This window comes from Prosopis cineraria, unplaced genomic scaffold (assembly GCF_029017545.1).
Source record: "Prosopis cineraria cultivar Desert tree isolate PC_DT_omini unplaced genomic scaffold, ASM2901754v1 PC1, whole genome shotgun sequence".
NCBI lineage: Eukaryota > Viridiplantae > Streptophyta > Magnoliopsida > Fabales > Fabaceae > Prosopis > Prosopis cineraria.
This window is the reverse complement of record NW_026555332.1, coordinates 34526346-34538965: the sequence shown is the minus strand read 5'-3', so window position 1 is coordinate 34538965 and position 12620 is coordinate 34526346. Positions and strand designations below refer to the sequence as shown.

The 12620-nt window shown below is 30.5% G+C and overlaps 2 protein-coding genes across 2 annotated transcripts; both read left to right on the top strand.

The window, feature by feature from the left end:
• The first annotated feature begins 1187 nt into the window (after positions 1–1187).
• On the top strand, positions 1188–2970 carry LOC129285513 (extradiol ring-cleavage dioxygenase-like). The gene is made up of 3 exons (XM_054921252.1): positions 1188–1601; positions 1958–2331; positions 2586–2970. Exons 1-3 carry the CDS (start codon positions 1371–1373, stop codon positions 2782–2784), a joined length of 804 nt encoding a protein of 267 aa, XP_054777227.1. The 5' UTR covers positions 1188–1370; the 3' UTR covers positions 2785–2970.
• Positions 2971–10440: 7470 nt separating this feature from the next.
• Positions 10441–12124, top strand: LOC129291205 (extradiol ring-cleavage dioxygenase-like). Its single transcript, XM_054928456.1, has 3 exons — positions 10441–10804; positions 11126–11499; positions 11754–12124. The coding sequence occupies exons 1-3, from the start codon at positions 10574–10576 to the stop codon at positions 11950–11952; spliced, it is 804 nt and encodes a 267-aa protein (XP_054784431.1). The 5' UTR covers positions 10441–10573; the 3' UTR covers positions 11953–12124.
• Positions 12125–12620: the final 496 nt, after the last annotated feature.

Sequence of the window (12620 nt, the reverse complement as noted above, 5' to 3'; positions counted from 1 at the left end):
GGGTGAGGAATAACCACTGTACCATCAGTGGGAAAGCCGGCAATCATGTGGTGACATGTGTGTTGTCCAGCGCCTGGGAAAAGACCCTGGAGAGGCAGTGGTGACCCAGGAGGGCTGTTACACAAAACATGCTATGAGTATATATATATATATATATATATATGTGAGTAAAAGAGTAATTTGGTCACTAAATTATATGTCTAAAGTGTCTAAAATTTTAAATTCTTTTTTTTTCTTTTGCAATGTTCCATTTTATTTTTAAAATAGTGCAATTTAATTTTTATAATTAACAAAAGTTAACTTTGACTATTAATTAACTAAAAAATGGTAAAAAAAATGTTAAAAATTAAAATTACAGACACAAACAGATAAAATTACTAAAGAGGGCCAAGACACTAAAAGTTAATACTATTATTTGTTGATAATGAACTAGCTCAAATTTTCAGCAAAGAAATTAAATTTAAATTTAAGCATTATGGTTTCTAATATAATAATTTCTTTATTCCAATGGCTTTTCCATTTTACTTCTGTGATTCCAACTTGAAACTAAAAGTTAGTGCATCATCAGCTTGAGTAATTGCAACTCTACAGATGATGAAAAATAGAATACACCTAAATTCAAATGAGTTAGACTTGATATTGACAATTTTGTTAATACTAATGATGCCACAGTATGTGGAGGCATCATTAGAGATGATAAGAAAAATTAGATTAAAGAATTTTTTAAGTATCTTGGATATCAATCTAGCATGATAATAGAATTTATGAGAATTCTTGGGGGACTAAATCTTTGCTGGAATGCAAAATTATCAAGAGTCAATATACACTTTGATTCAATGGAGGCATTGTCACTCATTAATCACACCTACTCTGAGAGTCATCCTTATTTTGACATTATCAAGAAGATCAAAGATCTTGTTATGAGAGATTAGATGGTCAAAAGTCACTTTTGACCATGTTCATAGATAAGCAAATAAATGTGCTTAATTGTAGAAACTTTATGATTTTAGATATGATTAGATTTTAGTCTCTTTATACGATTTTATCATGACCTCGTAATTAAAAAAAAAAAAAGTCAGTGCTGTTACCGAATCAATGACGAATCCAATTTTTAGAACGTTTGTCTGTTTTCATTACCGAACGCTCTTCTGGAATATATAAACAAAAACTGGTTTGGTCTTCAGTCTCAAAAATCCGAACGCGTAGAAGAGAAGGCCAGCCATATCCGATTCAATTTGAAGCTATCAAGTCAAAGACGGCTAATTCTGTATATAAAAATACTACTATATATTTACCTGTTATTCCGACTTTGTTCATCAGATTTTGTGTTACAGAATCATCTTCTTCAAATTCAGCGATTAAAAACAATAATGGGATTGAAGGATACGTTTTATATCTCCCATGGATCTCCCACTCTGCCCATAGACAGTTCCATTCCGGCGACGCAGTTCTTGAAGAAGTGGAAGGAGGTTTACCCTGAAAGACCCTCCGCCATCCTCGTCATTTCCGGCCACTGGGACACTGCCGTCCCCTCCGTCAACGTCGTTAAGCGCAACGACACCATCTACGACTTCTATGGCTTTCCCAAAGAATTGTACAAGGTTCGGATTCCTCTCCATTGTTAAATCTCACAGAATCAGAAACAGAAACCTTTAGGTTTTAATAGATGATCATTGTTGATCGTTCCTTTTCAATTAGGCAACTAGTTTTGAAAATATTAGAATCTGATTATGATGATGATGGAGATCTGGTATGAATCAGAATCTCAGAGTTGGAATTGAAGGTTCCTTCTGAGGCAACCGAAAGTTAAAGACATTATAAATTTATATTGATGATAATGACTTGAGACACAGGTGATTTTGGTTCAACTTAACATTGTAGTTGATAGTTATGGTGTATTTAGTTGATTTTTTGGGGTTTATTTTGATGACTGTCTGATTCATTCTTCACCTACCAGCTTAAGTACCAACCACCTGGAGCACCACAATTGGCAAAGAGGGTGAAGGAGCTGCTGCAACAAGCAGGATTCAGCCGTGTGGATGAAGACAAAAAGAGAGGGCTTGACCATGGAGCATGGGTTCCACTCATATTGATGTACCCTGAAGCTGATATCCCAGTCTGTCAACTATCTGTTCAATCTGATCAGGATGGGACTTACCACTATAACATGGGAAAGGCATTGGCTTCTCTCAAGGATGAAGGCGTACTCATAATGGGTTCTGGAAGTGCAGTTCATAACTTGAGAGCACTCAAGATTCAACCTAACCCACCTGTTGCTTCCTGGGCCAAAGAATTTGATGACTGGTTAATCAGTTCTCTCCTTGAAGGAAGGTACCTATTTTATTGCTTCCCTGTATTACATCTGTTTTTCTCAACTGCTTTCTGTGTTTACTGCATTTATAACAACATACTCATGAGTCGTCTTGTGAAGAGTTGAACCTGGGACCTCAGTTCATATTTGATAAATGCATATCTGAACTATGAAACTCCAGTTTTATTAATTACACTTGTGAAAGGTATAATTGAGATTTTTTCCCCCATAAATTAAAACTTGAACTTCTTATTGATTGAAATTTTAATTGTAGATATGAAGATGTGAATCATTATGAAGAGAAGGCACCTCATGCAAAAATGGCTCATCCATGGCCAGATCATTTTTTCCCATTGCATGTTGCACTGGGAGCTGCTGGTGAAAATGCCAAGGCCAAGCTCATCCACAGTGGCATTGAAATGGGAACTCTCTCTTATGCCTCTTTCCAGTTCACATCGGCATCCTCCTCCTGAGCTCTTTCACTTAACTAATGAACTCATTTCCAGTGTTGTTGGACTTGCTGCTGATGTTTGTTGTTGTATTTGCCTATCTGTAAATTGTACTTTTGTTTCTGTGGTGTTTATCAGTATTGATTTATAAATAAAATGAATTATTGTGGTTCTGAATAAAAGGAAATTTTAAGAACTTTCTTCTTGGAATTATGATGGTTGTTCATAAGCCTTGATAACAACTAGTTTGGTAAAATGTGAACAATTGGAACTGAAACAGATGATATATAAAACAACCAGAGAAGAAGTGGTCTTACACTGGAAGTTTAGAGAAATTATAAATGGTTTATGAAGAATTTGTATTGCGCAAGTAATGCTATTAAGAAATGCTGTCTTAGCATCTGATTCGATCAATCCTGACGACCCAGAAGCTTCACAGAAATCATTGCCGGCTATAGACAAAAAATAATTAAAAGCATATCATAATATAAAGTCAATTTCATTGATTTTTTATCACTAAAAAGAACGCCAAAAATTAAGATTTGGTCAACATATTCTTATTCCTTGGAAGCAACATTTATGCAAGAGAATTAATTTATGAGATGCATTTGAGGTATTTTCTTTGTCCATGGACTAAACATTCCACTCGTCGTGGCCGCCAGTTGGCACTTGTTTAGAACATAAACGTCAGTGCTTGCATAATCATGGAGACGAACCTCCAATTGGCTATCCTAATCTTTACCTCGAGAGTTTTTGTCAAACATGTCACATCTTCAAATTCACATGGATCTCTAGTTTTTTTTTTTTTTTTTTGTTTTCAATCTCAATCCATTTCAAATATAAGTATCATCCATACCGGTGCATATCTTGTATAATACAACATGATATGATATACACAATAACTAGCTTCTTATTTTTTTTCAAAATCGCCAGTCCATTAAAAGCCCATTATTTTTTCTTTATCTACTGATGCGACATATTTGTGGATCCCATGCACCATGACAGTAAAACATTTTAACTCAGTTTTGACCATTTGATGTGTGCCAAAAAGGCTGAAAGTAACAGGAATCAAGCTTGATTTAAGTAACAAAATATATGCAAAATGAGTTAGAAATCAAAATGTCTTATTGTCATTGCGTGAAAGTAAGGGAGAGCATCGGTTAATTTAGTTTGGTTCGGTTGTGATTGAAGAAAACCGACAAATCGAAGCTTAATAAATTTTTGAACCGAACTAAACCAAAGTTTTGAAAAAACTGAATTAAAATAGAATCGAAATTTAATAGTTCGGTTCGGTTATTGGCGCTTTTTGTCAACAAATTAGGCCTGCTTTTGTTAACACATTGGGCCTTTTTTTGTCAACAAATTGGCCTATCTTCAAGAAAAAATATCATACTAATTAAGAAATAATTTAAACACCAAATGCCTCTAACTAAAGGGAGAAAAATGATCTGGACTGGTCTAATGGACCTTGTGAAATCTTGATTTTTGAAACCTAAAACAACTATAAAATTAACATAACAGATAAAAATAGTAAGGAAAACAAAAGGAATCCCCAAAAACAATAGAATGGACACTGAACAACATAGAAAAGCATATCAAAATAAAAAAATCAAATATACTACTAGCATTTCTAAAAAATATTAATAAAAAAACAATCCTTAATAATATAATAAATCAATTATAATATTTATAAATACATATATAATTAATTTCAGTTAATTCAGTTTTGCAATCTTCAAACCAAACCGAACCATTTAAACTGAATTTTTTTTAAAAAAAATTGAACCGACCATTTAAACCAAATAAATTAAACCGAATAGATCAAACTCAATTTAGTTTTGTTCGTTTATCGATTTCAGGTTCGGTTTTGCTCCCCGTATAACTATTCTATATTAGCAAATAATGGAGAGCATAACTGGCTCCAGATGAAAGGGCAATTTTAACCTTGAAAAAAATATTTTAGGAAGACATTGCCTTATTTTTTAGTACAGGCTGTTTAGTGTTCAAAATATGTAAAAAAAAAAAAAAGATTTTTAACCCAACTTAAAATGACTTTGCAACTAAAACTTGACACTTGCGTACGATATGTCCTTTTGGTCAAAAGAACAAAAGCAACAGGTCCTCTTTTCGGCCTGTTACAGTGGGACAGCTAGTTTCTACATGTTGGGTCTGTTTGATCTGATTGGCTAAGCCCATTATGTTGGGCTAGTTAACTCAAGTGGAGTGTAAAGCCACCAATATACTTACAAATATTTGTAAAAACAAAAATTTCGAGAAGAAAAGGGTTACGGTCCGCTGATTTATATTTGGCTCAGTGGTAATGTGTTTTTTTGATGCAGGTCGTTTATAGCACGCACACCAATGTGTATATAACATAAGATGCATTAAAAAGAAAGGGGAAAAAATAACACTCACCCACCCTCACGCTATATTATGCTATGTCTCCATTCCTTGAGGATGGAAACACGTTTGGTTAACTCTGTTCAAATAAGCATGAACATATAACAAAAATCTCAAACCTAGGCAGCTGAGCTAAGACTTGAACTTGCAAACAAACTTTTATTTTAAGTACAGGTCTGAGTCTTTTATAGACCTAACATAACTTAAAATCTTTTTAAAGACTTACATGTTTTAAGTAATGATTTAAAAGTTAGACTAGTTATTAAACTAGTTAAGACATTAATTTTTTATTTATTAGTTGGACCATGGTTGAGTCATAATTGAACCAGTTATAATTAAATTAATATATTTTAATAATATATTGATGGTTGATTTTAGTGTTATACAAAATAAGAAAAAATGATAATAATAATAATATCAAGAATAAAATTTCAGATAAGAACATTTCTATTATATAAATTAAATAGAAACCTTTCAAAAAATTCCTTCACCAACGTTTGTGATTCGTATTGACTTAATAAAATATAGGTTTTATTTTCTATTAAATCTTAACTGATCTAATCACAACTTCCAAATTTTAGCATTAGTTTAGTAGTCTACAGTTTTACAATATCAAGACGCACTTTTTTCTTTTCCTTTCCATTTTTTAAAGACCTTGCTTTGTAAGTAAAGTTGAATAATGGGGGGCTCGACTCTCATGAATCAAACTTTTAAGGGGCTTAAACTTTTAAATTTAATTTTTTTAAAATGTCTTATTTTTTAAAATTTAGCTCTTATATAAAGAGTTCAGAGTTAAGCTCATAAACTCTTATTACTATTTTTTATTTTTTTGAAATTTTTAAAAATTAAAATTTTTAATTATAAGATTTCATATATTTTTAAAAAATACAAATTATAATGTATAAAAATTAAAAATAAATAATAAAAATTTTAATTTTAAAGTATAAACATATATTATAAAGTTTAAATTCAATTTAAAAGTAAAAAATATTTTATTTTTTAAAGAAAAAAATGAGCCTAAAAGAGTCGCTTGAGTCTGTTTTTTTAAGGCCTATCAGGATCGGGCTTGAAAGCCTAATTTTCTTAAACAATATCATTTTTTAAATTTAATTTTTTATAAAAATAAACTTAAATGAACAGTCCTCCCCAACTCTATTTCCAAGGGTTGTGTGTACCTTTTTTTTTTTTTTTTTGTTTTCCACTCTTCTCTCTACCGGGTTGTCATCTTCGGTCTCTGTCTCACTGTTTGTGCTTCGCCACACTTTTTTTATTTTTTTTCACTGGTGCAGTGGATACCTCCTCTATCCTCTTGCCATTATTCATAGAAGAAAAGGTAAAGCATCATTTTCTCCATTTTTTTAAAATCTGTTTTCAACTTGATTCATTGTCTTCTTGGGTTGATTATCATCTCCCTCTCTTTTTTTCTTTCTCTTTCTTCTATTTTCTCATTAAACAAAAAATCTGACCCGTTCGATTTCAGTTTTCGACTAAATCCCGATTTTCAACTCAACATCCTATTCTGGATAGCTCAATCCAAGCCAACTATTTCAATGGCCTAAATATGGAAACTGAGCCGTTATATTAAACAGTTGCCAACCAGTCTGATTTGTCTGTCATATCCAATCCGACTATAAGAACACTAATTTTAAGTAAATTTTTTAAAAAGACTTGTTGAGTTTTAAGTAAGTTTTGAAGCCTATTCAAATCTTACAAGAGTAGGTTTTAAACAAATCTTCAACCTATTTAAAGTTTATATGAATTAAAATTAAATTAAAACTTGTACTAATTTTTTTTAAAATTATCTAAATAATTTCAAATTATTGCAACAATTCATCACAAATCATACTCCCTCCTTTTTTTTACTTGTTTTTTTTATATAAACAAAATCATATATTTCAATAAGCATTTATTACATTTTTTAAATTATTCTTCATAATTTATATTAACAGAAAATAATTAATACATATTTATATTGATTAATATGAGATATTTTAATTTAATTTTTTTATTTTTAAATATAATTATTATAATTAACTAATTTTTTTAAATTATATGATATATTTATACACACACACAAACAACAATCACATAATAACTAACAATACATGACAGCATGAAGTGACACAACAAGTAATACCAGTCAAGACTTTAATATGATCGCCTCCTTTTCATATGGCTCCTGCAGAATGAAAGAACAAAATAAAAATAGTTTGATTTGACTCAGATTCTCAAGACTAAAATTGAATAAAAGTACTTTCCTAGACTTAAAAGATAGTAAGTTCATGCGCCCAATAACTAATCCTGGTAATCAAAAGGTCACCACTAAAATTCATTTTTCAGTTATTTTTATGTGGCTGGAAATGACCAGAAGCTTTTTAGCTTCGTCATAAGACTTCTTTTTTTAAAAAAAAAAATTGAGAGACTGAAAAATAATCATTAAGAATGCTAATAAACATTTGGTGGCCATAAATTGAACAATAGCTAATCCTAATAATAATAACAATACTACACCACCAAAAACTGTTCAGTTAATTTTATCTAAATATAGACATAAACTTCGAGAGAGTCTAAACACCTTGTTCCTCTAATAATGCTATGGATTCAGACTCTTGTTGCCATCCACTTGCCCATATTTCATGTTTAACTATCTATATTAAAGCAGTATAATGCTGCATTAATAATGCTCATTGGGATTGCATTTAAAAGAACCCATATATATATATATATCTATATATAGCCAAACCCAACCTTAGCACTTCGGGTTTATTTGTGTCAAATTAAATACTCGAAATGTTAAATATTATTTTATTTTATTTTTTTAGCCAATTTCAATTTTTACCATAAAAAATTAAGATTTTTTAAGTAACTTAAAATTTATTTTCATTAAAGTGAGATTAAACATTGAAGGAGTAAAAATAAAAGTATATAAAGTAATCTCTTATGTTTATTTATCCTTAACGTTTTAAAAAATTAATAAAAACATTAGTTACTAGAAATTTAAAACTTCATTTAGTAGTGTAAAATGTGAGAACTGGGAGTCTGAGAAAAAACTTGTGAGAGTTAAGTAAAAAGCAGAGTGAATGTTAATTTTATTTTATTTATTAAAAAAATCAAGTGCTTGATTTAATTTTATTTAGATTTGTGCTTGACTTGTGTTTCTTTAAACTTACTCCTGGCAACAAGAAATACACATTTAGGGTTGGAGGTGGAAGGTTCTAGCATATAAGATATTTCCATCCCATAACTGAATTTGAAGGTGAAGACATATAAGACTATTTTTTTGGGGCTAAAAATGGAGTCCTTGAACCTTACCAAGTAAGATTATCCATGTTAACGAACTGTTTGATAAATTAACTTTTCACATTTCAAAAGTATTTTTTCACTTTTGAGATGTGAAAAATTATTTAGAATAATTTTTTTAGAACAAAAGAACATTAAAAAAAAACTTCTGAAATGGGCTCAAATCTAAAAAATTCAAAGCTCTATCCATTAATTTTTGAAAAGTAAATTTAAAAAGTAAAATGTTATTTGACCATACTATCTTAAATTTAATCTCTTATTTTTTTATTTAAAAATAATTAATTTATTAAAAATATAATTATCATTTAAATAATAAAATTAGATATCAAGTTTTTATTATAAATTGAATAATTAATTATGTTAATTTTTAGCATTAATGTATCATAAAAATTATAAATCTTTATTATATTTTTTTAAAATTATAAATTAAAAAGGTAGAAATAATTAGAGATCAAGTTTTAAGCATTATAGATCAAATTTTATGTTATTTAAAATCTTTATCATATTTTTTAAATATATTATATTTGCATAATAAAAATTACAAATAATCATAAATCAATGTTTTTTGTGGTAATTATACATTCAAAAGAACATTTTACTATTATAATCCAAATAAATTTTAATTTATCAAATTAAATTTTAAAAAAATATCCAAATATAAATTTCATTAAAACAAATAATTTTCACTAAACTAAATTTTAACAAATAAACTTTCAATAAATAAACTTTTATTTTTTGATAAATTAAAGTCCAAACACACACTAAATCAAGGCCATGTCATTCCCTGTTCATCCTAAATCGAAACAATACTCTCTCTATTAAAAAATATAAGACATTTTTTGAGGAGTTAGATATTAAAAAATATAAGGTATTTTTAATTTTTCAAGGTGTAATCATTATTTTTTTTAAAAAATGCCTATATTGATAATAACTTTATATTTAGGGATAAATATAAAAATATAAGGTTAGTTGAAAAGTAGGTAACTACTTTATTAAATGGTGAGATTTAATTAAAATTTTTTTATATTTTTAAATAAAGTGAGTATATTTTTAGTTAATTTATAAATGGAGTTGTTAATAAAAATTGACTTGATTTTTATAGACCTCACTCTAAGGGCTTAGGTCCCATAAAATCATAAATTTTAAATTGATCATATTTTTCAAAATTGGTTCTTATTGACAGCATGGCCCAGACCAAAGCACTGCATAATTTTTTATTTAAATTTTGATTTTTTTAGGTAAAAATTGTTAAAATTATTTAAATTTTGATTTATTGTATGGTCGAAATTTTTAAATTATATTAATACATAATTTAAAAATTGTGTCATTTTCCTATAATAATTCAAAAATAAAAATAAACCACACAATTTCAAATATGTTATTTTATAATATTAACAATTTCAATTAAATAATTTTTTTGTAAGGTTAGAAGTATTTCAACTAATTACATTCTAATTAACATAGAAAGAAATACAACTAGTGTGATCCCAGACAAAACGTTTTTAAAGAGTTTATAAAGACCAGGGATAAAAATCCTCTTATACAAACCCCACCGCAAAAAACCAAAAAAAAAAAAAAACAGAAAAAAATAAACGAATATTTTTAGGGAATGGAGTAAGGTATGTCCTTCCACGTCATAAAAAATTCTGTATAATTAAAATATATCCAACCAATAAACTGAAAATTGATATATGTTAATAACAACCTGACACAAATTTTAAGCTAAAAATTAATTTAAAACTAATCTTTGTTGTTTTCCAAAATAATTTTGTCATTAATTACCCTGGCTTTTCCATTTAAGCAATGTGGTTGAAACTTGAAAGTCAGTTCTTTTACCGAACCAATAACGAATCCAATTTTTAGAACATTTGTCTGTTTCATTAACCGAACGATCTTCCAGAATATAAAGCAAAACTGCGTTGATCTCTTTAGTCCCAAAAATTCAAACGCATCATATCCGAATCATTTTGAAGCTACTAAGTCAAAGGCAGCTAACTCTGTCTATAATAATACTACTATATATATATATATACACCTGTAACTCCGATTTGGTTGATCACCTTTTGAGTTACAGAATCATCATCATCTTCATATTCGGCGATTAAAAACGATAATGGGATTGAAGGATACGTTTTACATCTCCCATGGATCTCCCACTCTGCCCATTGACGATTCCATTCCGGCGTCGCAGTTCTTGAAGAAGTGGAAGGAGGTTTACCCTCAAAGACCCTCCGCCATCCTCGTCATTTCCGGCCACTGGGACACCGCCGTCCCCTCCGTCAACGTCGTTACCCGCAACGACACCATCTACGACTTCTATGGCTTCCCAAAAGCCTTGTACAAGGTTCGGATTCCACCCCATTGTTAAATCTAACAGAACCCTTTAGGTTTAAATAGATGATAATAGTTAATCGTTCCTTTTCAATTAAGCAACTACTTTTGAAATATTAGGATCTGATGATGATGGAGGTCCCGGTATCAATTTGAATCTGAGCTTTGTAAATGAAGATTCCTTCTGTGGCAACAGAAACTTAAAGATATTACAATGATGATAATGACTTGATCACCTAATTTTGGTTCAACTTAATGTCGTATCTGCGTTGTATTTAGTTGATGTCTCTGGGGTTCATTTTGATAACTGTCTCTGTCATTCTTCACCTACCAGCTTAAGTACCAACCACCTGGAGCACCACAATTGGCAAAGAGGGTGAAGGAGCTGCTGCAACAAGCAGGATTCAGCCGTGTGGATGAAGACAAAAAGAGAGGGCTTGACCATGGAGCATGGGTTCCACTCATATTGATGTACCCTGAAGCTGATATCCCAGTCTGTCAACTATCTGTTCACTCTGATCAGGATGGGACTTACCACTATAACATGGGAAAGGCATTGGCTTCTCTCAAGGATGAAGGCGTACTCATAATGGGTTCTGGAAGTGCAGTTCATAACTTGAGAGCACTCAAGATTCAACCTAACCCACCTGTTGCTTCCTGGGCCAAAGAATTTGATGACTGGTTAATCAGTTCTCTCCTTGAAGGAAGGTACCCATTTTATGGCTTCCCTGTATTACATCTGTTTTTCTCAACTGCTTTCTGTGCTTGCTGCATTTATGACAGTATACTCTTGAGTCTTCTTGTGGAGAATTGAACCTGGGACCTCAGCTCATATTTGATAAATGCATAGCTGAACAATGAAGCTCCAGTTTTATTAATTACACTAGTGAAGGGTCTAATTGAGATTTTTCCACAAATGGAAGCTTGAACTTCTTATTGATTGAAGTTAATATTTATGGTAGGTATGAAGAAGTGAATCATTATGAAGAGAAGGCACCTCATGCAAAAATGGCTCATCCACGGCCAGACCATTTTTTTCCATTGCATGTTGCATTGGGAGCTGCTGGTGAAAATGCCAAGGCCAAGCTCATCCACAGTGGCATTGAAATGGGCACTCTCTCTTATGCCTCATTCCAGTTCACATCAGCATCCTCCTCCTGAGCTCTTTCACTCAACTAATTAACTCGTTTCCATTGTTGTTGGGCTTGCTGCTGCTGTTTGTTGTTGTATTTGCCTATCTGTAAATTGTACTTCTGTTTCTGTGGTACTTATCAGTATTGATGTATGAATATAATGAATTATTGTGGGTCTGAATAAAAGGAAATTTTAAGAATTTTTCTTCTTGGAACTATGATGGTTATTCAAAAGTCTTGATAACAACTACTTTGGTAAAATGTGAACAATTGGAACTGAAACAATACCAGTCAAGACTTTAATATGATCTCCTCCTATTCAAATGGTTCCTAGAAAGTGAAAGAATAAATTAAAAATAGTTTGATTGGACTCAGATTCTCAAGACTAAAATGCATTGAAACAGATTAAAGAATAACCTTCTACTATCACTTTTATAAGAGAAACAGATATAAACAAACTAATGGGAGACGCTGAAATATCCTCGAGCCAAAGGTCACCGCCAAAATTCATTCACAGTTATTTTCATGTTCCGGGAAATAACCAGAAGCTTTTTAGCTTAGTCATAAAACTTTTTTTTTTTTTAAAAAAAAAGAAAGACTAAAAAGTAATTTGCAAGACTGCTAATAAACAATTCCAGGCCATAAATTGAACAATAACTAATCCTAATAATAATAACAACGCTACACCACGCTAAG